The sequence below is a fragment of the Micropterus dolomieu genome, linkage group LG18 (genome assembly GCF_021292245.1).
Source record: "Micropterus dolomieu isolate WLL.071019.BEF.003 ecotype Adirondacks linkage group LG18, ASM2129224v1, whole genome shotgun sequence".
NCBI lineage: Eukaryota > Metazoa > Chordata > Actinopteri > Centrarchiformes > Centrarchidae > Micropterus > Micropterus dolomieu.
The window spans coordinates 24,439,975-24,465,075 of record NC_060167.1 but is presented as its reverse complement, the minus strand read 5'-3'; the positions used below and the strand labels follow the sequence as shown (position 1 = coordinate 24,465,075).

The window sequence follows — 25,101 nt, the reverse complement described above, 5'->3', positions numbered from 1 at the left end:
GGAAGTAGTTAATAGAGGCAAACCGGAGTTGTATTTAAGGTCACGTTTTATGCAAATACAGACCTGGTCCATCTCTATGAGCTGAGCATTAGCACCAGGCCATTCAATAGCCACCTTTACAATGTCAGCGGGCGGCGGCATGGCTGTCGTACTGTAGCACACTGTGGAAGAAAAAAAAAATTAGTTTTATCGCTAGTATAACTTTTAGTATTACAACTAGTATTTAGTTTTAAAAACTGAATTGCATTTAAATGTGACTCTTAAATTTCCGTTAAAATGATATATAATGAAATATGTTCTAAATGTAAAGTAATTATCATTGTATTGCTATAACTCAGTGCTTTCCTTATTCTGCACTGTTTGGACCCTAGCCGAGTAAAACCATTTGAGTTTCTGGTTTTCAGTCGGATGACTGATTCACTTCAGAATAATATGAACTAAAGGTCATACATCACCTAATGGAGAAGTTGAGGGGGTCAATCACTCTCACAGCTCTGCGGTATAAACCACTGTGTCAGCTCCCCTGTGAACACACAAATCCACACAGCGGTCATGTCAGTGCAAAAACCTTATTTTCCTCAGAGCCCAAAAGCTACCTTTGCTCCATCCCTGCATTTTCTCCGCTCTGAATTGAATCTGTCAGTGAACGGATCAATAAGCATGACTGTTTTTATAAAACCACCCCCCTCACAAACACACACACAAACAAGCACACAAGCCTCTACTAGGTTCTGGCTTTGCTGTGTTTTGTTGCTCTTGACAAGTTATTATCATTGCCAATAAATATGCCAACTACCTTTACAGCCCATTGGTCTTCCACTTTTCTTAACCAACTTTTTTTGACATTTTGCTGCAGAATTTTGTTCCAATCGTTGCTGCATCGTGCACAGCTTGAAGGAGTCAAACCTCTCTTGTGGAGAAATAAAAAGACACAATTTAATACGCAACACAACTCTTTCACAGTGGGACCTCTCGTTAAACCACTTTGATGCAGAGCCTAACCTCTATATTGGCGTTATCGCTTGCTTTTTAGCTTATCACAGAAATATCTTATTTGTTGGCCAATAACTAACATGCAGTACAGAAATGCCAAAGGTTGAGGTCATTTAGAAAGACATTTGTCGTACATACTGTGTCCACCAGAAGGCAGTGACAAGTTTGTATTTCAACTGTAAAATGTCGCGCTCAGTACATATCCAAACCAACCAAATTTAAGGTATAACTCTATATAACTCAGTTGATATATTGTTATAAGTTTTTTTGTATATGTTCTGATTCTGTATATTGATATCAGCCTTAAACATCCTGTATTGGTTGAGCTCTAGACATATGTGAAAGAAAACGGCCTGATCGTAACCACTATTTGATATCATCATATTTGAGAAACCAGGCTTCCCAGACTCTTTTCACATTCTGCTTGTGAGCAACGAATAAATTAATTCCCAATAAACTGTGGGCACAGTACTGCATGCACCAAAAACTGTGCAGAGATTTACAAATGAGAACAAAATGAAATGTAACTGTAACATTTTACTGCTAACTCTCGAGTAGATCACACATTTATACTAACTCAGTTTTTATTGTTACCTGTTTAACTGACATCATCAAAGCCACACTTCTACCCAGAAACATTTCCTGCTAATTTTATTAGCTGTATTACCTCACCTTTAATACTAAAATGTACTTGTGCACTGATGTTTGTTAAACTTAATTCATTATTTGCGACAACTGCTCTAAAATACAACAGCAAGAGTGACACAGCAGGTCTTTGGCGACAGAAAGAGATCTCTCTCTCTTGGCTCTGACGGGAAGCAGGCATGAAAACTGTCTGACAGGCTCTGCTGGTGACTGGAAGAAGGTGGTGAATAAGAAAAATGCACTGCTGTTCTCCAAATGGCTCTTTGCATTCTAGGGACACAAAATGCTTTGCACGGCTTACAACTGCTCAAAAAAAATCTTTATCATTACCAAACTGTTACGGGTGAAACAACCCAACCTAAACCACACTGAATCGCCGTCTTCCCTGTCCAATGTCTTCCCTGCGAGTTTACCATTGTTATTGTGACTTTCTAGCACTGCAGTGACAGTCTTTCTGAGGAGCTTGAATCTTTGTCTGATTCTATAAATATGTTCACCTGTCAGTTTACATCAGCAGTGGCTCTGGCGTCTGACACTGTTGTCCTTTGATCACTCCCAGAATGAAGGATATTTTGCTTTCAAACATAAGCTTATTCTTTTGAGACAACAGACTCAGTTGTCTGCAGCTGCTTCCTCTTCATGACAACAACATCTCCAAGTTGGAATAAAAATTTAAGCTGTGGTACTATGAATAATAAGCGTGCCCAAATCCTTTCATCTCAACAACTTTGAACGGCTGCACTGAATTCTCCACATGATTTGTCACAAATTAGAGAGATTGCTACACTGAGACAGGGTGATTTGTATGTGATTAACATCTACTACAACAAATTGAGGTGGATTCTGCAAATGATACAGGGTGAAAACTGCCAATTAAATTCAGATTCCAACCTGCCATCTGATGGAGAGACTGCACCGCCTCCGCATCCTGAAGCGGACTGTCAGTCACATCACATAATGTGTGATCTCTGAGCCTGCGCTGCTGAAAAGTTTGCTCTCATACAAAAAAAAAAAAACATGTTTTCCACAAGTTCTGTACTAAAGAATATTTTACAGCACTGCCATTTGGTTAAAGATTTGCAAAATATTAAGCAGTGTTATAGCTATGTTGTTATCAACGCAATATAGCTGTTTTCCTGTGGGGCCGAGCAGTATGCATATATTATTATGCAGCACATGGACTGCTGTTATTTATCATTTATCATCTATCAATAGAATCATACTGCATTTTTATACAAGTCAGTAAGTGGTTGTCTAAAACAGAGATTTTCAAAATGTGAAACTAAACTGTTTCACACATGGGCTCAGTGAAAAAAATATTACAGTAGTTCCAACATTCGTTTCAAAAGAACATCCCATAGAAGCCTACAGTTGTGTGATTTGGTTAAAGAGAGTTCAGAGATACAGTAGTTTAACATAATCATGATCCCATAGGCATCCAGGAAATGAGCGAAACTAAGCTAATAAGCTAACAGGCACCTTTTTTCCAAGCTTTGGCTAAGGCCCACAGTCTCAGACTTTAAAAACTCCTGGTCTAAAACACTCCAAAAAGTAAATGTATATTTGATTCCTACATAAACTACTTGTGAAAAAACTGAGAGTGCAGCTGAAAATGAAATTCAAGGGCTGATACAGGTGTCATTTTGTTCCATATCGTCAACTTAAGCTAAGAGAAAATGTTTTCTATTAAAGATGGCAGGTTGTCCTGGCTGTTTATATCATTACTCACTTAAAAGTTAACATAACTTTCAAACAAGCACAGCGGGGAACATTATGGATGTAATATGACCTTTGTCAACGTCTGTCAGCCACCAAGTAATAACAGCACTGTCAGCTCCCTGGTACAGCTTACAAAGGCCCATGATAGACATTAATGAAAAAGTCACATTCTGAAAGCACAATGACTAATGAATTATAGCTTAACCAAGGGAAAGGGCTATTAAATGTTAATATATATCTGTACAGAAGAAGTGACAATATAAAGCCATTTGCTTAAGGTTTGAAAGCCAGAAAACATTGTGTCCCCGTTAATATGTCATCTCCTGGTAGTTCTACAGATGAGTCTGTTACTGAAAGCTGCAGCCCCAACAACACCCTCAAATCAGATCTCTGTCTACCAAAGCCTTGCTGATAAACAATCTACCTGACCATAGCAATGCCCTTAATTCTCGGCCACTAAACAAGGTGGTGCCACTCAATGTAATGGCCAATTATTTTCCCCAACATTTTCCAGGTCCCACCCCCTCATTCTGTTCCTTTTATGATGCATAGTAACTGTGAGAAGTTTCATTCAGATATATTAATATTTACTGGTAGCTCAATGGGCTCAGTGTTTTTATATTTACTTTCATTGCGATAAAATGTTATTTAATTCAAAATTTCCAAAGTAAATTAATCCTTGAGTAAGTATTTTTAACTGTTCTTTTTCATATTCTGATTTGTGTTATTATTTGGTTTAAATACTATGTAATCAGAATAATATTTTTGGGTTAGCACTATTGCAGCCGTAGTCAGTAGTATAGTTAACTCTGTGCAGGGTCGCGAAGGGGCTGGAGCCAATACCAGCTGTCATTGGTGAACCCTAGACAGGTTGCCCGTTTATCACAGGGCTAACTCATAGAGACAAACAAGTCATACACACGTTCACACCTAAGGGCAAAGAGTCACCAATTAACCTATGCATGTCTTTGGACAGTGGGAGGAAGCAGGAGAACATGAAGAGAACCCACACAGACACGGGGAGAACATGCAAACTCCACAAAGAAAGGTGACAGTGCTAACCACTGCACCACCATGTCGCATCTGTGTGTAATGTTAATCTTAATTATTCTCATTTTTAGCACCACCTACCAGTTATTTTCTGGTACAGTAAAGAAGGACACTTCAAGAGAGGTCACTTAACAAGAGCTTCTTCTGCAGCTGTCGCTTCTATTTGTTGGAGCGCAGTGCGAACGTACACATTTAGGCTCTCAGAGCTTTCCAGCGGGCTCGGTGATCTACAGTCTGAACATTTTCCAGTTTCGCCCCCAATTCCGAATGAACTGTCACATATGGTAAATGGGCTGTATTTGTATAGCACCTTTCTAGTCTTTTCGACCACTCAAAGTGCTTTACACTCACATCACATTCACCCACCTATGAGCAGAGACCCAACTGCTCATCAGAAACAGAAATTAACTCATTCACACACTGATGGCTTCCCAACCTTCCTTTAAGGGGACGACCGTTCTACCCTGAGTCAAAGCCGCCCACTTATGCCACTTCAACACTTCCATAATTAAGGTCTATCTGAAAGTCTATCTGGTTTACATGTGCATGTGTTTCGCCCACTTCATAGAAATCTGCAGCTACTCTGTGAGCTGGAGGGCTAGCCTACAACAAAACACATCTAGCTGTTTTTTAAGCTGCAATACAGTCATTCTCTGGACACTTATGAATACTTAAGTGTTTATTATTAACTTGTAAAGTAACTGTTAGCAGCTATGTGTTTTTTTGAGGAGTTTTACATTATTCTAACTTGTGATATTAAAGCTAATATTACATGATAAAATCGGAAAATGTTGAATATTGTAAAACTTTGTAAGTGTTGAGCTACCAGTAAAAATAGAAATATAGAAAATATCAAATCAAATTTTGTCAACTTAGTTTTTGTCACATTATTAACACATTTAGGGGGTGGGAAGATGAAAATTAGAAAGTTTATTTTTGAGTGGCACCCTAGTGGAGGTGTTGCCTTAATCTATAAGTCTATTTTCAATTTAACCTCCAAACAAGTTTTTAGTAATTCAACTAATTTGAGGCTCTTGAATTAAAGGTCAAGTGTCTACGTTTTAGTGGAATCTAGTGGTATATAGACCAATAGCAATCAGCAGCTCACTGTGTATTCACGGTCCCATTTCCCATGTTGTGAAGTAATTTTTCCGACTTCAATGTGTGTTCATGTGCTCTTAAGTCAGAATGTGGAATCAACATAGACGCTACTACAAAGATGTGTTGGATTCAAGCGGGAACCTCCGGGTCTGAAAAGTGAGGCCACCTGGAAGTAACTTAAACTATCAAATGGCCAGCAAATGGCGATGCCTCTGGTTGCAAAAAGAAGTCTGGTTCCATTAGAAATAATGGTAAAATGAGGCTACTACTTCAGTAAACACTTTCCTAATGAGTTTATGGTCTCAATCATTAGTTTCAAGTTTTCTTCAATCCAACCTGATGTTCATTTAGTAAATTATGGTCCAATTTAGAGGATAAAGCAGCGTATGCCTTAGGGCAGGACTACCTTGTGATTGAGAAGTCGTTACCATGGCGACCTGACAATCAGGCTAGGGGCAACTCATATCCACAGCACTATGTAAATTTAACCAGCAGCACTGAAAAAGTTTATATGGGGTCAGGTGTTAATTTTTCCGGTAAGTATGTTTTGTTTTAAGCCTTTTTTAAGCCACAATTAGCATCCCGGTTAAAATCACAGTTAAGTGCAATATATACTTCTGCGTCAAAACGACAGTGTTGGTGACGGCGTATGCTACGGGGCTGGGAAGCCCCGCAATGCCTCCGAGCCGACAGGAAGTGCCCGTGCTTTGAAGTAACTTTTACTAGCGGCCAAAACAGCGGCTGTAACACGGTGGATCAATATACTTGACCATCACAACCCGAGTGAAATGACTCGTTTCACTATCAGAATGTGATCCAAACAAACATCCAACATTTCAAAAGGCTACACCAGCCGCACGTATACAATTTTACCCCCATTCACGTTAGTGGAGGGCTAAACCGGAAGTTAGCCTGCTCGGCCGTATAAATAAGGCCTAAAGCTTTTCTGGTACGTCTTGAAACGCTTGGTTTCACTCAGCTGGTGATCACTGCAGTGGTAAAACCCTTGACTAGATTCTATCACGCAGGATGGAGGTTTCTGATCTCTCCTTTCACATCTGTGGAGTCAGATCATTTTCTTATTAAATCTGAAGCGACACTAGCCTGTCCTGTTGGTGCTGATCTATTCACCACTGGCCACTTTGGTCCGTCAACTTTAACTGCACTTGGCGGGCGATTTCCTGTAGTCCTGGCTGCATCCGATTAAGACGACCTTTTCTACACAACATAGCTAAAATTGTGTTTTTCCTGTCCTGGGCTGATGCAGAGACCCTTATTCACGCCTTCGTCTCATCTGGACTTGATTTTTTGTAACTTTTTACTAGAACAGACATCAGACAGTCTGACTCTGTTGGGGCCTTTAAAACCAAACTTAAAACTCATCTTTTTGCCTTTCAGTTAGTTTCTTATACCTTGATCACTACTATCTACTACTACGTCCTCCAGGAGATTCAGCATCTTGTGTTTGTTTCTTTTCTCCTACCTGTGTGAACGGTGTGTTTGTGTAGTCTGTCCTCTTTTGTGTTGGAGAGGTCCTGTGGCTCAGGTCTGTTAGCTGTCCTCCTAGATCTAGATATATACTCCATGTATGTTTACAATTAGGGCTGAACAAATAATCAAAATCGCAACATGGCCTGCTAATTATTATCAAATTGCATGAGTTGCAATATTTGTTAAAGGCAAAATGGGTGTCAAATTCCATTTTAAATGAAATATTGTTGTGTTGCAGAGATGTCCTGGCCTACACATCATATTCTGCAGACTTCAGAAAACATCTTTGTTTGGTACAGATCCATCCATCGTCAACCGCTTATACAGCTTACAGGGTCTTAGGGGGCTGGAGCCAATCCTAGCTGACATGGGGCAAAAGGTGGGGTACACCCATCACAGGGCCACACAACCACTCTTTTAGAGACACCAATTAACCTAGCCTGCATGTCTTTGGATGGTGGGGGGAAGCTAGAGCACCTGGAGAGAACGTGCAAACTCCACACAGAAAGGCCAGGGCAACCCGGATTTGAACCCACAAACTTCTTGGTGTGAAGCAACAGTGCTAACCACTGCACCACCGCACTGCCCTATTTTGGTACAGATCATTGCAAAAATCACATCATTTAATTATACTTTTCAATGAAAACGAGAATAATAAAGTAAAATTGATCATTCCCTCCAATATCGCAGATCATATCTATAATTTTGTCCTCCTGAATGTCCACAATGTAATTTTACTATGTTGGTCTATTTTGTACACGACATCTATTGCATGTCTGTCTGTGGCTCTTCCTGAGGCAAAATACCTCAAAAGGGTCCCGCTGGTTTGTATTGCATTTAAAGGTGTTTCTATTTTCCTGGTGGCTCATGACAGAACAGAGATGCACGCTGGTGAGTGCAAAGTGAAACGATGGAAACCTGTTTTCAATCCGTGTTGTTTCCTGTCATCTGACTGGTAGGCTGTGTGAATGGGTTACTGGGAGGTTTCAGCAACAGTTATTAGGCTGCACAAGCTGTGGCTGTAGTATAGCAACAACTCACTGCAAATGAGCTCTAGCCTGAAAAGAAATCCCCCAGTGAGGTCTGTGGGTCTGAGCTTCATTCCAAAAGACTCCCAACTTTGTCCCCCCCCCCCCCGCCGATACTCTTCACCGCGACCCGGATGTTTCTGACGCCATTTTGCTTTGCTGTAATGTGGTTTGGGGCTCCTGTGTCGGCTGGTTCACATCAAACACTGACACATGTATCAGGTTGCCCTAACTTTAACATTAGCTAGTTAGCTAGTTCAACACGCGGAGTGGCGCCCCCTCTGGTTACACTGCTTATTAAGAAATGGCTGCTCCCTTGGTGGAGAAAAACAGCGATGGAAATTTTCCTGTAACCTTTTCAATTAAAAAATATGATTTAATTTAGATGCATTTTCTCTTTTTGCATGAAACGCGATAACACAGCCATCAGCGCATGTCAGGAGATTTGTTGGCACGATCTGTTAGCTATTATCTCTGAGACATTGGCAGTCACTGATCATGCCGTTAATACACTCTTCTTCTATCAGACCTGAAAACTGACTTAAAAAAAGGTTTAAAGGCCTAATTATATGTGATCGACCATGTAGGGTTTAATAGTAGCCAGAAGAAGCTCACAGACTGATGCAGCGGCGGCTGCTTTTGCAGCCTTTTTGTGGTCTTTAGCGAAATCAATCACAGAAATATCGGTCATATTAAACAGCGGCTAACACAGACAGCACCCCTCCTCCTATTATCCGTCTCAAAGTAACACTAAACAGCAAACTCACTCGCTATTACACTCAGTAGCAGCGTTATTCCTCAAAAGGCGGCTAGTGGAATTTAGTCATCCTGCCAGTCCCTGTCTGCTCCTCCATTGCAGTCCTGATGCAGCCGTCTCCCGTCCAGATGATGTCCTGATGCTTTCCGGGTCCACTTTGAACGGCTTATATTGAAGGGTAACTCAGCTGCTAATGTCGCTGCTCAGTGTTACTCACTCTGACTGCGCCATCGATGATGCTCTCAGTACCCCCCCCCCCCCCCCCCCCCCCCTCTCCCTCTCTCTCTCTCTCTCTCTCTCTCTCTCCCTCTCTCTCTCTCTCTCCAGTCCGATACTTTGGGAAAGGAGACACAAGTCCACGCCTTGTCACCGTCTGCACACCAGACTGACTGACATCTTCCTCAAATACAGTTTGTTGCTGTGGCGAGGATGCGACACCGCTATTTGTGTGTGTATTTGACTGATGTAGGTGCAGTAACTGAGTGAAGGCAGGGGTGTATTACTGAGGCTTAATTAGGAATCCTACTGTACACAGGATGTGGGCATCAATGAATCATATTTAAGAACACTTGTGATCAACAACTTTTTTTTATCTTATTTAATTCAAATTTAATTTTCTTCCTAAGTTGTTTGTATGATTCAAGCCCTAACCAAGAAAACCTAAAACTGAGAGTATCACTAAATAAGATGCCAAACCAAAAAATAAGTGACCCCCATGCTTTTCAGATGTTGGCCTGGTTACCTGTGATACTTCATGGATCATAAACTTAACATTTGACTTGGAAACATCTTATAGGCACAGCTGCATTGAATGCCAATAGCTATAATCGATAATTATGTTTGTTTTTTTGCAAAAATGTGAAAAGACAACAAAGGCAACATTTTAGAGTGACCAGTTTGTTTCCCCACTTTCACTAGCAATTTTTTACTTTTGACTTCATCTAATGTTTATCTTTTTCTCTCCTACAGGCGTCAATGCATTTCAAATCAATTCAAAACACTGTATGGCTGGAGAGCCCCCGTATTTAACATGATGACATAATTAACATAAGATTCTTTGTTGCATGAGTCAAGAGTCTGACATGCTGACATGCATGCAAATATTGGCCACATTGTTCATCTGTAAACCTTTGTTACGCTTGTGTAACATTTTGCCAAACAAACTAGCCCATCATTTAACAACATACTGTATCTCTTGGACCCAGAGCAACCAGTCATGTTTAAGGACAGTTGTGTCTGACCAACATAAAGTCAACAAAGGACTCTTGAATCTGCACCACATAGGAAGAAAGTATAATACTACTGCATTCACGGCACAATACGTTTTTATTGAGCACAGAAACCATGTGTACAAGAAAAATATCCACAGCCTCAACGGAGTATGTAAAGATGGCTCACCTCATGAGATGGCTGCTGGTGAAACTTGAAGGGGAAAGCAGACAAATGCACTTAAATTCACAGAGGAAACAACTTTCATAAAACCAAATAACAGCCAAATGTTTCTAGCTCCACATTACATCTCATGCATGACATCAAAAATAGCATTTCTGACAATAGTTTCATCAACAAACATAGACATACCCCATCTCAAATGTTCGACAGGCACAGACACTAAGCTAAACTGCTGCTCGAGAAAGTTAAAGTTTAGAATTAGATCCAGATTTCATCAGGTTTATAAAAGAAAAATCATCACCTTATACCAAGACCTATTTGATGCATTTTAGTTAGTAACACATTCTGCAGTTTATCCGTCAATCAAGTGTACCAGTAACCTCGACAGGACATTCACCAACAGAAAAAGTTGTGGTATTTGAGAACTATAAGTTCTTTGACAGATTTCAGACCAGTGACTGGTCAAATATTTCCATGTTATAAACTGTCAAATATCTCAGCACAAAGTCTTCCATTCATTTCCTGGCAATGTATATGTTGCATGTCAAGCCATAATAAAATAAAAACAAAAAAAAAAACTAAATATCTGACATAAAGCTTCAGTAATATATGGAAGGAGGCTGAGAGTAACAATAAATCGTTTGACATCTGATGGTAGTTTACTGACATGTACACCTCACTGCATCAGACACACAGGCAAACTGACATCAACAGAAAGCAATCACAGCTGTTTAAGGTTTTTTAACACATGGCCATACATGAGCACGTTAATTGCAGAGGTTCAGCGACACAAATGTTCCAGGAGTGATCTTTTTTTTGTTTCTCTTTACACCATTGCAGCGTCACAGAGAAGAGACTGCAGACCAGTCTTTGTTACTTTGCTTTAAAACTTTCAGCAAAAACAAAATGAGCTGCAGCAAACTAAGCCTGCTGTGATAAAGTCTACATCAAAACAACGCTGAAAGGTTAGGGTAAAAAAAAAAAAAAGAGAAAAAAAACAAAAACAAAGAGCATGTTCCCTACTGAAAACTTGGCAGTAAACTGAAGACTTCTTAGAGGTAGGAAATGGATTTATTCTTCACGTGTTAAAACCTCTGATACTAAAATTGTATTTTTTACCAATCATGAGGCCCAATGAGCACTGCCTACAGGAGGTACAGCAGGGTGTTATAACACACTAATAACAAACATAATCCAGCAGCTTTATTGCACTGGTACACTGCTCAGGGGGCAGTGAATAACTGACTACTGGCTTTTTCATGAACACAGACACTGAGCTCAAAGAATCAGATGCAAACCAAGCATGTTAAAATGTCTTCTGATGTCTGTAACTTGCTATCTGCAACTTTTAAACAAATGTAGACAAATCAAACCCAAACCTGGAGTTGGAACTGGTTCAAACTTAATAAAAATTGGGGTTTAGTTTGAGTGGTTTGCATCATTCACGAAGGCTGAGCATCTGTAGGTTATTACATGTACAAAGAAAAGAAACTTTACAGTACGACAAAGTTGCAACACCTCATGTTACAAGGAATTAAAGGCCACATAGGGAACTCAGTTGTTGCACATCGGCCTAGTTCTAAAACCTCCACAGCTAGTTTGAATTATTATATGATTAAGAGTATCAGGCTTGTAAAATACCCAATTTTAAACCGATTACGTTACTTCTTGTTAAAACAGTGAGCTTTTCATGATACATTGGTATCTACGGTGGACAGTGGGAGTGCAGCTGCCTTTTTATCTGACTGAAGAATGCACTAGGTGGGTTAAATTAATTCATTACAAGTGTTTGAGAGCTATGACCATCTAAGCATCCGGCGTATAATGAGCCTCATTTATGTCACTCCACACTTCCGATGTTTATACAAGAGTGACGTCACCGAAACCTCACAATACATAACAGGCAAGGTGCAGTAACACAGATGTGGAGAAGGGGTCACACACAGTTGCTTCATATGAGATTAAATTTACAGTAACCTTCAGTTGAAGTCACACATTACAGTCTCACCGGCCAACACCATGCAGTTGACATTGTCATCTAGAGTCCCCATCTGTGTCCAGTTATTGAGCTTTAGACAAAATTCCCAAATGCTGCGATGTGAGAATAAAATTGCGAAATTACGAACGAAACAACTGCTGAAGTCCAACAAGTGGCTTTTGTAATGTGAGCCATTACTTACTGTTATGTTATTTTAAAGAGGATGAAAGTTTGTCCAAATGCCTGGTCCAACCTGAGCCTGGGTTACTTTATTTGAAAGTTAGCCGGCACTTAATTTCAATTCAAATAGTATCAGACAGCTTTAAGGTAGAAGGAAAAAAGGAAAAGGAAAAAAAACAGTATTATTAAGTTATTATATTTATAAGTATTATTACAATAAATTCCCCTCCTCTCCCCAAGTAGATTAATAACTATTGGCAGGGATTGTGACATTTTATTAGAATTTAGTTTTATTTATTTTTTATCAACCAATCAAAACTGGTTTCAATAGCTCATCAATCTTAAAAGAATTGCATCCATTTCAGCTCGTCTACCAATGTGATACCATCCATCCATCGTCAACCGCTTATCCGGCGTACAGGGTCGCGGGGCCAATGTGATACAATACATGTAATTATCATAAAGCAACATATCCATTTTCCAAAGGGACAATTTTTAATATACTAAATTTGCTCTGAACAGACTGAATTCATCTTGATAGCATCATAATGATGCATCAGCAGCTCTCTGATTTCAAACCCCTTTACTGTTTACACATCTCTAAGAAAAACATATAAATAAACAAAAACAATAATACTATAAAAAGGTCACTTAGCCATACCTCTTTACACATTTGATTGTTTCATTTAAATGTTATATATCCAGATGGATTTTTGATTAATGGTAGCCAGTTTGTTACAGTGGTTATTATTTCCTTTGATTTAACATAATACGTTGTGGCCACACTGTGGAAAAGGGCTCTTTTCTGTCAAAATCAATTTTACAAAAACAAACTGTGCAAAAGGTCCAGAACAAATCAATCTGATTAAACAGAAAATAATGTCTTTAGTGTTTAGTCAATCATACTGTATCTACAAAGATTTATATTTACAATGTTAGATTTTCTCTTGCATGCATCATTTTTTGTGTGGTGAAAACCATTATCATATTATATTTGGGGAGCCCAGGCAATTATGACCATTTCTACACTGATTTATCTTAGTTTGTTGTGATGGAGGTTAATTTACAATAAAAATAAATGACCACAAGTCAATGTAGTTATACATTTTACGAATATTAATCTTATGAGCTCAGCTGTACCCAGAGCTTCATTATTGTTTCTTGGGTTTATAATAAATATATTTTGAATGGATTGATAGGAATTAAGCTGACGCAGGTCTTTCCCTGAAAGTGCCAGTGAGATGAACGGAGAGAGAGAAACACAAGGGAAAAGGCCAGAGGCAGGACAAAGGTGAGGAGATGTATGGTTGTGGTTGGTCACTACCAGTCTGCATTATCCCAGGCTTCCTCAGCAGGTTTTGTGGGACTCTTCTTCGTCTTGCCCTCCGCGTTCTCCCAGTTGTTGTCCCAGGCCTCCCAGCTCTCCTCTGTGCTGTGCTTGTTGTTGGACGCTGCTTCGGAGCCCCAATTGTCCCAACTGTCAGAGCTCTTCTTTGCAGAATTATCTGCGATGGTCCAGCTATCGCTGCTGGGAGATTTCTTGGCCTTTAAGGAGTTGTTGCTGCCAAAGGTTTCCCAGAAGTCCTTTGCCATGGGCTGGCTAGAACTGCCCTGATATCCCTCAGTGGCATCCATGTTCTGGTAGCTCTCACCAGCAGACCTGCAAAATATGAATAGTACATGTTCCATAGCATTACATCACACAGGACATTTTGTATGTGGATAGGGCTGGGCAATATGGCCAAAAATGTTATCACCTTAATGAATTTCAAATCATTTGATATTGATAATTATCACGATAAATGTCAAATCATTATTTTAGGTTGAAGCCTGATTTTTGCTCTTGAGTGGAAGTTGAAGAAACCAGACGGTTAATTGTGGTTTTAAACAATTTATGGTCAGAATATGACACTTTAACAGTGGATCCCTTAACAAATCTGAGGTAGAACATTCAAAACAATTATGATAAAATCTTTTTTCAACAAATATGTATGAGTAAAATTTAAGTACATTCTTTTTTTCAGTCCCTTTTCCTCAATTAAGATATATCTTAATAGAAAAATGTTACTTTGGTCGCGATTCAAATTAATAAATTAAATATTTATTGAACATTTGTTGCATTGTTATTGCAGAAAACTATATTGTGATAGTTATTATTGTTTTATTGCTCAACCCTATATGTGGGAGATAAAATTATATAAAGTTGTTCTTATTATTATTATTATTACCCATCTTCTGGTTTTCCCGTAAAGAGATTTGTCAATTTTGCACCAGCTCCCTGAACCTAAAGAACAGAGAACAATGTTACTTCAAGTTTTAAACCATCATGACTTTGTATGACACAAACGACTAACACACAGTATTTTACTAAATCAGACAACACCCAAACAACGAACTAAAGCTGACAGAAGTAATAAATGAAGGACCTTAAATTACACAATCTGTTTGCTAAACAATAAATGAAAATACAGTGCTTAAATTTTTAATTTTAGCGACAGTCATTGAGGCAATAAAACTGCACACAGTTCAAACACTTTACATTAGACAGACTGACTGCTGAGTACTCACCACCAGAATAGTGGCAGCAAGAAAAACAAGAGATGAGATTACATTAGTATTGTTCAAACATTCATCATCTGAGCAAAACCAGTCTCCTTCGAGGGTTATGATGTGTGCATATCTGCACTAAGAGGACCGGGTGTGACTAGGAAAGTGTTGGATCAGAGCTGTGCCGTGCCTCGCTCAGGAGACTGGTTTTGCATCTGGCAGAGGTCTGCCCATCCTACCTTGTTTGCCAGCCCAGTGATGCCAACTGTCATTTCATCTAGCAATTTGCCGTCTTTCACCTGGATGAGCCAAATTATAATTAAAAACTCATAAAAACAACCATCTCCAACTACATACGTTTGCCAAACACAACATGTAGTGAGCAACAGTTTGTTTTTTTCGATTGTGAGAAAAGCGATTTGTGTTATGTTAGTGGGCAGTGGGCACTGATAATCAACATGAGAAAGCAAAAACATTTTAGTTTTTCTTCTCAAGAGAAAATAACTCCAAAGTAATGCAGCTATAACCATTTTGCAAGAGTGGAAGAAGATTGTTACAAAAGCACATACTATAGATCCCTTGAATCACCAAAGCCAGCTGTACATTAGAAGACAAAAACATTTTGTTTAATCCCAGTCTCTCTCACTCACTGGCCTTTTCCAATTTCCATCAAATCTAGAGCGTAAACCAGGGCACAGCAGGGTGAAAGAGATTGTGCACTAATTAAAAAGTAAACTCCTATTTTTTCTTCCTGTATTTTTATTTATTAGCACGCCTTCTTATAGCTACACTATTGAAAGGCACGTCCAGGATCTCCTCACTTGACAGTAGGCGTTAGAGCAGTTATGTATGTGGAAGCATTTATGCGCAAACTCTCACCATGACGGTGACATTTTATTCAGGTCATACATGTTGCCAAAGACAGAGCTTAATTTGATGTGAAAGCTCAAACACACAAAATCTGCAAAGCCAGTCAGCGAGTACTTGTCAACGGAAGAGATCCTGGTGTCATTTCAAGTTTACGGACACTCAACAACACAATCTCACCATGTTAGAAACCTAAGGACAAAGACTGTGGCGTTTTATCTTTTGCAGACTGTGGACCAGTGAATGGTGGCCTAATGTTTTGGCCAAATAGTGACTTTGAATTCAGTTACCTTGCCAGATGACTGGGGAAATAAATCTGTATTTATTTGTATTAAATGTCAATTTCCTTGTTTGTGAATGTAGCTATGATATTAGGAACATCTGATTCCAATGTAACATGCTCTGTATGTTTAAGAGTAAAGGCGGCTTATGGAACGCACATCCAAACCTACCTACAATCTTTAAAAATTGAGTACCTTTAAATGTTTTAAAAATTGGCTCTTAAAATGTTTAAATGTACTTTTAAGCCTTGAGCTGGGAGTTCACGCTGATTCACACCCGTTCCCAAATAAACAGTTCACAGCTGTGTTCTTCTGCGAATCCCACGGCTGAATCACTAACAGCATCCTTGAAACCCCAGCTTTTGTCGTTTAATGTAAGCTGGCATAAAGCAGATAAAGCAGGCACCGACGAGCAGCGTAGAAAATTCACATTCACATCTGAAGCTGTTTATTTCTTTTCTAAAGCGCACTATCCCACCACCAAGTCAACAACTTCAAACATCAATGTTACCTTTTCTTGGGTAGGTTTGATAACATTCTCATTTAATGTCTGTCCTAACTCTGCAGCCTAGTTGGAAGTCAGAGGAGGGGAGAATTCACGTGAATGAAACACAGTTTAACATTCACAGTAGACCAAGACACTGAACTGCTTGTTCTGCAGTTGCACAAAGTGACTGATCATTCCCATTCACCATGATGCTGAACAAGCACTAGAGGGTGTAATGGTTCAACAAACTTGCATCATCAGTGTCCAGTAAATACAATATCTGCCTGAGGTCTGCAGAGTAACATGTTGCATAAAGGATTTGTGAGTTTCCCTCAGGATTGTTTTCTCGTTTCCTTATTTATAGAAGAAAACAGTCGAGCAGACAACACTTATATACCATGAAACTACAGAAGCCCTAAACGGCCATCGATTAAATTTGTATTTTTACTCTGTTTTCCCTTGATAACAGGATAATTACCTTTAGATCTCGAGATTACAAATGTTATTTTCCTGTGATAAAGGGATAATTTTCTCCAGATATCAAGATAACAAAACAGTAGGGGACGGCAGAAACGTTTCTTGGACTTTAATTTCCCCATTATTCCCAGTCAGAAGAAATTCCTCCGCTTCCCATTCAGGGGAATCCATTTAACATTATACATTTTCTGACGGCTATTTCGGAACCTTTGAAATAGCCGTCGGGAAATTTGTGATTGGATTCCCCTGAATCTCTTCATAACAACTTTGTTGACGAGGCAAATAAAAAACACACAAAAGAAAACAAGATTATTGAGAGCGTGAGTCGAACACACAATCCTTGGATTACGAGTCCTGCGCTCTACCAACTGAGCTAACCAGTGAAACTGTACATTTTTTGGAAATTATCCTAAAGAAACGCACCTGCCGACACAGGTATTCAGCTATAGTTTGTTATCTCAAGATCACAAGAAAATTATCCTGTTATCACGGGAAAACGGAGAAAAAAAAAAAAATTGAATTGAAGGACGCTTAGGGCTTCCAAAGAAAACCTACAAAATGTTACTATGCATGGATTTCAATCAAGTTAAACTTATGGGAAGCATGCTGAAATTTACATTTTTCTACATACCATTACACCTCTACAGCACTGTTAGCAGTCAACACAAAAAATGTCATGCATGAATGGATAACCCATTATCAATGGATGACAGCAAACAGTTCATGGAACAACATGTCTATTTTAAGGGTAGGAAATAAAAGGCAATCCCCATCCCACAATAGAGTTACCAACTGTCTTTCACGGGTTATCCATAAACTCAAAATACAGCTACCAAGACGGCCACAATGCCTTGTGTTAGCATATCCAAGCAGAAGCACGAGAAGATGACATTCACCATTTTACAAAATGTTTTACTGCAAAAAGAAAGAAAGAAAAGAAACACGGGAAGATGGACAAGATGACAAAAATAAAGATAATATATATAAAAAACATGATGTGGAAACAGTGGCATGCACCCATTATCTGCTTTACCGGTTCTGGGGGCGCTTTATAGCCCTTTAACTACATCCGGAGAAGGCAAAGAGATATTTAAGTAGTAACACAGTTATTACAGCTTTAAAGTTTACATTATATGTTAAGAGATGTACCAAGCAAAATGGCATACATTTTATGAATACCAATTTCCTTATATAAGAGGGCACTACTCAGTACAATAGACAGAAAAGGAAAGACAGTGGAAAACAAAAAGTCTTTATGAGCAGTACTGGTAACGAGTTACCCATAATTAGATTAGTCTTACCTTTAATGTTGCTTGGTTAGCCAGTTTAGTTGTCTGAATGAAGGAAATAATGACTTAATAACATTTATCATTTATAAGGGTTGTTATTTTTACTCATAAATTTGACCCTGAATTCAAACGCTTCACAAATGCAACACATCCTTTATTGCGTAATTACACTTACATTATCTTTAGCAATAGACGCAAACTTGCTAGCTCCAACAGTGAAACTGCTCCAACCCTGCCAAAAGAAAAACTGGTCACTGGGAAAGAAAAATGCAACATTAAGTACAACTCAGCCAAAATATGTATATCATGGCCTACTGAATAAATAGAAGACATGGCATTGTTGATGAAGTCTTCCTCTTTCTTCTCTGGGGTCACTGTGTTGCCAAAGCCAACATAACGATTCTCTTGATTCCCGCTGTAACCCCCGCCACTGAAGAAGCACAAAGCATCATTTAAAAAACACTTCTTTATGGGAAACAACAGAAGAGTACATAAGAAAAGGCATTTGAAGAGTGTGAGGCCCTTACCTCTGATATGAGTTAACATCATCACTCAACCAGTCCTCAAACGCTTTGTCGTTAGATTTTGCTGAGTTTTGTCCAGGTCCTCCAGAGCTATGAAACACAAACATGAATTCACTGTTTTAACACCTGTCCTTTATGCGGCATTACACGTGGCTTGAGTGTGTTAAAACTGTCCTTCACTTTTACCGGTGAGAGGATGAAAGGCTGGCCTTGGGTTGAGGAGATGTCCAGTTCCTGGCCGGGGATGTCTCAATGGACCACTCCTTCCCCTCGGCTAAAGTTGCGACCTGTCACATACAGTGTCAAATGAGGGTGAATGAATCTGATGATCACAAGACACCTTCACAAGTTAGAAATCTCACAGAAGGCTCATCACAAACTTTCAAGTTTCAATTTAAAGATATTTATTTATTTAGCATACACACATAATTAGTGGTGTAATAGAACGTAGTTGATCTGTATGGATCTCCCGCACAGTTTGGCACGCATGTGAACCGCGGATTAACTGCAAAATGTAACCATCACAGTGTGAAATATAATTTAACAGCCACTGTTACTTTTTAAAGTAATAATTCCCTAAGTCTCGATGCAGAGTTGAAGTACTGCATAAAGATAGAGAAGACAGCGGTGTACTGTGATTTACTCTGAAGCACAATGAGTGGGTTAGGGAAGAGCGATTGATTTAAAAGCCATCACTTTCGCCTCCATTGAGTGAAACCTTGTATGCTGTGACTTTTCAGTGTTTTTTCAGTGGTGTAACTGAGAAACTGGCCAGGTGTGTTGATAATAAAAATAGATAAAAAGATTGTGATGTTTTTGCAAATTCAGCAATATCTGCTGCCTTCCTTTCAACTCACAGCTCCGCTTGCTCAGCGGAGCAGCTCAGTCTATTTGCCCGTCTGTGGCAGAGGAGACTTCACTGTTAATAGGCTTTTACCGGTGGAGAGTGACTATAGACATGGATTTCTACCAACAAACCCCCTTAATGAGATGATGAAATTTAGTCCTAAATGTTGAGTCTGTATGAAAGTGTAGGTCTGCACACCTCACCTTGTCTCTAAAGAGTGCAGCAGCTTTGCTGTTGTATTTCTCTTGTAAAGTCCAGGTGGGATCATAATCATCTTGGACTTCAAGAAACAGGCGGAATTTTCCATTTCCTCCAGCTTTCATCTTCTCAAGCTCAATATCTTTCCACTTGTCCATGGTGACAGAGCGCACAAAACTGCAGACAGGGCGGAAGAGATGAATTAATCATTATCAGGCTATAATATTCCAGACTTTTCAGCATATTTACCAAACTCCAATAAATTATACACCTAGGACAAAGGATACTTTTGATGTCTGTGTGCTGAAGTATGAGTACATTCATCTAAAAGCTCAGTGTATGCTTTATAGAATTTAATTTCATAGTTTCTTGAATCAAAATATAAAAACCTGTAAACATCAATGAACATGCAACCGTCAGTGCCGTCCTCTAAAGTCTGTGTGTGAGATTAATAGACGGCATACTGTCTATGCGATATGAACATCTCCAAAATCATCAGCACCATGATACAGTCTTCATACCTGAGATGTACTCCCAGGCCCCTGTGCTTGCCAGAGCACTCCAGACAAATCCAGATCCCATAAGTCACACTAACCCACTGAGGGTTGAAAGCCCCACACTCAAAACATAGCTGAGAAAAAGAACGAGACACAGTGGACAACTGATGAATTTACATATCGGTTCAGTAAAAACTACAGAGAAAGATTTCTAGACTTTAGCACATCGAGGATGTAGTAAGGGAAATTATCCAAGACCTAAGGTTAATTTTGCATAAAGAAGAAATGTTTCAAAAAGTTAATTAAAACCTTTGTATTTTAATATCGTACAGGATCATTTTGTTCAAGTTATTTGTAGTAAAGATGTGAAATTAAATTTTTTTCCCTAACTTGTCAAAAGACAAATGCACTGATTTTTAAACTATTAAAATAAAATAAAATTTGTACTGTGAACGTATAACTTGATTAATGTTTAAACGTTGAGTTATTGCCTTTAAGTATGTTCATTAAATTATGCAGAAAAATAATACACGTATTTATAAGATACATTTATTTTTATGTTAGGAGACATCTATCCTACTGTTATTGCCCGACATGCAAGCCAACAAGACTGTGAAACTGCCACCAAAATTACTCCCACCATTTATTTGAACAAGGATGAGAGCACTTTTGTGATTGTGGGATGGTGCTACATTGCAAGCCTCCCAAAATGCTGCTACCTTCTGTGTGAATGATAAGGCTGCAGTGAGGTGACACTATTTTGACTAAGAAGTGAAGGTAAGCCACATGAATAAGACTTACATTATTCTCGTCCTGGGTTCTCACTTCCTTCAGAACTCTTCTGGTCCTTGGACTCGCCATGTTGACCCACACTGAAAGAGAATTGTACAATCTAAATTAGTACACTTAGTTATCAAGCATACGATTATATTACGACACAGATTAACACACCTGAAACCAACTTTTTATTACCAGGCTACATCTTGAAAGGAATAGCCTATTTTTGAATTACATCAAATCAATACCAGAGTACTATTTCACTCTCTTCAAGAGAAAATCCACCCTGGAAGAGACGCATTATTTTCTGTTATATAATAGGGGTCAGTTTTAATTTGAGAACTTGAACCAGCCCCCCCAAAAGCTGGATGGCGGTGAGAGAAACTGTTTTCATGACATCTAAAACAAACCTGGCCATGCTCCACTGACAGCAGGCGTATGTGAGATGAACTGTGGAAAGTGGATGAAAGCAGCAGGCTACAGCCATGTAGAGACAAAAAGCTGCAGTAAAACCTTCCCAGAATGATACAGGAAGTCAGAAACATATTCACTAGAACACTAGTTACTGCAGATAAATTAAAAAAAAAAAAATGTTTTATTCGGTCCAATAATAAGTAACTGTAAACCAAATGAAATTATCCCATTAAAAAGCCTGATACATCAAATTCATCTCTGCCATAGATTTCTAATATAATAGATAACTGTTATTCCAAAACTATTAAAAAACTTCAGTGATCACTGGGTGACATGGGCAACATTATTTATTTATTTTAGGGCCAATCCTAGGTGCACTGCCCTGCTACCGTAAATACTCACCAGAGCTGTTGAAAACAAATACACTATTTAGTCCTGTTTAAATAATGATAGCTGAAAGAGTGCCGAGCTGTTTTATGAAGGGACTCCTAAAACAGCAACAAAAAATATATAGTTTAGAAATTAAACAAAACTATTAAAAGAACCCACTGTTGGTTTTGGTCTTTTGATGTAATTGGATGACAATGAACAAAAATATAGAAAAATGTCAGCCTTATCCTTTAGACTGTCCAGTGTGTTTTAACTGATCAACTGTTTAGTCTATCAAATGTGAGAAAATAGTGAACAATTCCCATCACAGTTTTGCAGAGCCCAAGATGACAAAAACTAATTGTTTCTTTTTTTTTTTGTTTGAATAACAGTAACAACCGAAATATATTAAATGTGAAGATAACTGAAACGGTACAATATACAGTAACTTCTGTATTAGGGTGGATTTTCATATTTGAACAGTGAGCTTATCAGACAGGTGTACTGTTTTCTCAGAGAGTCATTCAGGTGAACCCGAAACAAAAACCAGCATAAGCTTCCTTAAAAAAAAGATATGGGACAAAATGTTTCTCGCCTCAACCATGCTTTGGCAATTTCTGGGATTCCTGGAAGCAAACTGACTGGACTTTAATGGAGGGATATTCTCTCAGAAAACACAGCCAGTTTTCATTTGCACTCGAGGGCTTGGCTGCAGGTTAAACTAAATCTATCATTTTATTTGGTCAAGATTCGCTCGAAGCAAGGCTCTACATGCAAATAGCCTTAAATATATAATTATTAGTTATGCAACATGTCTATGAGGGTTTGCTGACTTATGTCCCTTAAGGAAATCAAATCACTAACCTTAACTGCAATCGTGTCAACGCTCCTCGACTCGTATCAAACACTACAGATGTCAAACACCGGGTTCCGCGTATATTTAATAACACACGTCAAAAACATTATGATGGCTTTGCGATGCCTTGCTTCAGTTTATCATTTAAAGCTTATTTCCGGATGGACATCACACCATCATGTTTACATTTCAGTGAATCGATTCGGTGACTAGCTGTCAATGCTAACGTTAGCTGTGGTGGCTAACCCATTACCTCTCTGTGATTGATGAACAACGGAGACGCTGTTTTCAGAGGCTCTGCTGGCTCCGCCGATCAACTCTACGAAGGCTTTTCTTCTGTGGCGGAGGCACAGAGAGTATTATGTTGTCACAGACTGTGTCAAGCCGACAGAAGTGTCTTTTAACGTTGGACTTCTGATGTTAAACACCGGTAGCCATGTTCCTGTTTGCATACGTTGGCAGTGCAGTGCATCATGGGAGTCTGTGTTGTTTTTTTCTTCTTCGTCTTCTCTCTCCACGATTGTATCTCTGTTGCCTCCACTGCCTCGGAGTGTATCGAGTGTATCCCCTACTACGGAAATCTACCACAAAATCAATTCTAAGAAAATCGCATGACCAATACCAGCACTCTGAAACAGAAGCTGCCCAATCGAATCCAGCCATCATAATGACATTATATACTGTTCTCTAAATACTGTGACATGTCAAAAGGTCTTCTGTGATTTTTTTAAAAGTAATTTTCTAACATTATTTAAAGCACAGTAAATAATACAATTAATGAAGGCTAATGTAGGTTTCCATTTTAGCTGCTTCTGTTTCAGGGCGCTGGTACTGGTCATGTGATTTTTGTCAATGATTTTGCTCTGAAAGCTCTTAGACGAATAAACTTGCCTTGCATCTTCAGCGCAATTACATAGCCTCTCGTAAGCTTATCTTATACTGAGATTATATTCATCAATACATAGAACAAACATAAATGGAAGTTTTAGGTTTATTTTTTGTAGTTATCCAATTAATCTTGAAAACAACAAAAATGGAGCATCTTGACAACCAGCAGTTTACAGTAAGAATATACCACAATGCCCGCTTTCTCATGACCAACAACTGCTGCATGTCCTTCCACATGTTTTCTGTCAAACACCATCCAATAAAGATAAACCGTGGTCCACCATGCTGGACTCAGAAGTAGGCTAAGACAGTTGGTATGATTGATGCAAAATTATCATTATCCTAGTGACAGCAAACCATAATGTGACTGAAAGCAGAGAAGCTCCGTATTCTATAAAGTCCACTCAGGAAAACTGCATTTCAGGACATACTTTCAGGTGAAATGATTAAAGAATTATTTTTTTTAAATAAAATTTATTTATTGAGATTTTACTTTTTCCCCACAAAAAAGGTAAAATACAATCAGTACAAACAGTGTCAAAACATCAGTTCCCCTCTCCCCCACCCGTCCATAATAGGCCAAAGTAAGAGAGAGATTAAACTTTGTGCAAGATATAGACATACTAAAAGGACAAAGCATGCAGTATACAGTATTATTCTCTTGCATAAAGTTGCCTGGCATTCAGTCTTTTTGTTGTTTAAGTACTGAGTGGTTTGCACAACCTAACAAAAGCCCTAAGCACCCATAAGTGCCAGCAAACTACAAACAGCCCCAGGCAGTACCCAAGATCGCCAGCAGAGGACTGTAGTGCAGCTTCATGTCTGACCATGACATAACAATTAAGTTCTGTTTTGTAAAAATGTTTCAAAGCCTCCTCAGCTTGTTTGGAAGATTTAATATAATATTTTCTGAAGCAAGTATGATAAAAGCTCTTGTAGCCACAAAGATACTTCACCTTTCCAGCAAATGGCTAAACATTTATTAGCTGCAATAGAGCTAGTCCGATAAGGGGAATATTGCCCCTTGTGTTGACTGTAAAGGCTGAGAGGTCCCCCAGTAGTGTCAGTCTTGTGTTGGTTCTTTTCCAAAAAAAAAACGTTTCACATGTACAAATCGTTCCCTATTTTTGTGAATATGAAAAATGTAACTATACATGTTTGTGGATAGTGAAATATTTTTGGATCATGGTACACATTTGTGGATTGTCTTTTGTGGGTTACAAATAATAAAGTCCTTCAAATACCTCCATAGGATTTCAACAAATGTCATTTGCTAGTTTTAATTTTAAAACTTTTGTCACTCCCAAAGCAAGAATATTACATTCATGGTGCACACTGTCATGGTGTATTGTAATCTTTTGAGCGATAGAACACACACCAATGATAATTGTCACAGGCATTGCAAATTAAATTTATGTAACAAAAGTATAAAATGAGAAATATCAAACT

At 38.8% G+C, this 25,101-nt stretch overlaps 2 protein-coding genes across 6 annotated transcripts in view; both read right to left on the bottom strand.

Moving 5' to 3' along the window:
• Window positions 1-8,995, bottom strand: part of elmo2 (engulfment and cell motility 2) — a 29,320-nt gene extending 20,325 nt beyond the window's left edge. The window contains exons 1-3 of the mRNA XM_046028794.1: window positions 8,795-8,995; window positions 456-523; window positions 64-161 (exon numbers count right to left, since the gene is read on the bottom strand). Coding sequence (XP_045884750.1) covers window positions 64-141 — 78 coding nt within the window. The 5' untranslated portion in view covers window positions 142-161; window positions 456-523; window positions 8,795-8,995. The remainder of the gene's footprint in view (window positions 1-63; window positions 162-455; window positions 524-8,794) is intronic.
• Window positions 8,996-10,091: 1,096 nt separating this feature from the next.
• arfgap1 (ADP-ribosylation factor GTPase activating protein 1) lies at window positions 10,092-23,268 on the bottom strand. Of its 5 annotated transcripts, none has more exons than XM_046076335.1 (13): window positions 23,018-23,268; window positions 21,150-21,220; window positions 20,373-20,482; window positions 19,857-20,028; window positions 18,993-19,093; window positions 18,810-18,896; window positions 18,598-18,712; window positions 18,458-18,514; window positions 18,295-18,327; window positions 17,625-17,642; window positions 15,121-15,180; window positions 14,563-14,618; window positions 10,092-13,994 (listed from the first exon to the last, which is right to left on the bottom strand). In XM_046076335.1, the coding sequence occupies exons 2-13, from the start codon at window positions 21,207-21,209 to the stop codon at window positions 13,655-13,657; spliced, it is 1,209 nt and encodes a 402-aa protein (XP_045932291.1). In that variant the 5' UTR covers window positions 21,210-21,220; window positions 23,018-23,268; the 3' UTR covers window positions 10,092-13,654. The 5 variants fall into 5 exon arrangements, with proteins under 5 accessions (XP_045932291.1, XP_045932290.1, XP_045932294.1 ...); XM_046076334.1 differs by lacking the exon at window positions 17,625-17,642 and adding an exon at window positions 16,541-16,597 and having other exon boundaries at window positions 23,018-23,267; XM_046076338.1 differs by lacking the exon at window positions 15,121-15,180 and having other exon boundaries at window positions 14,563-14,612.
• Window positions 23,269-25,101: the final 1,833 nt, after the last annotated feature.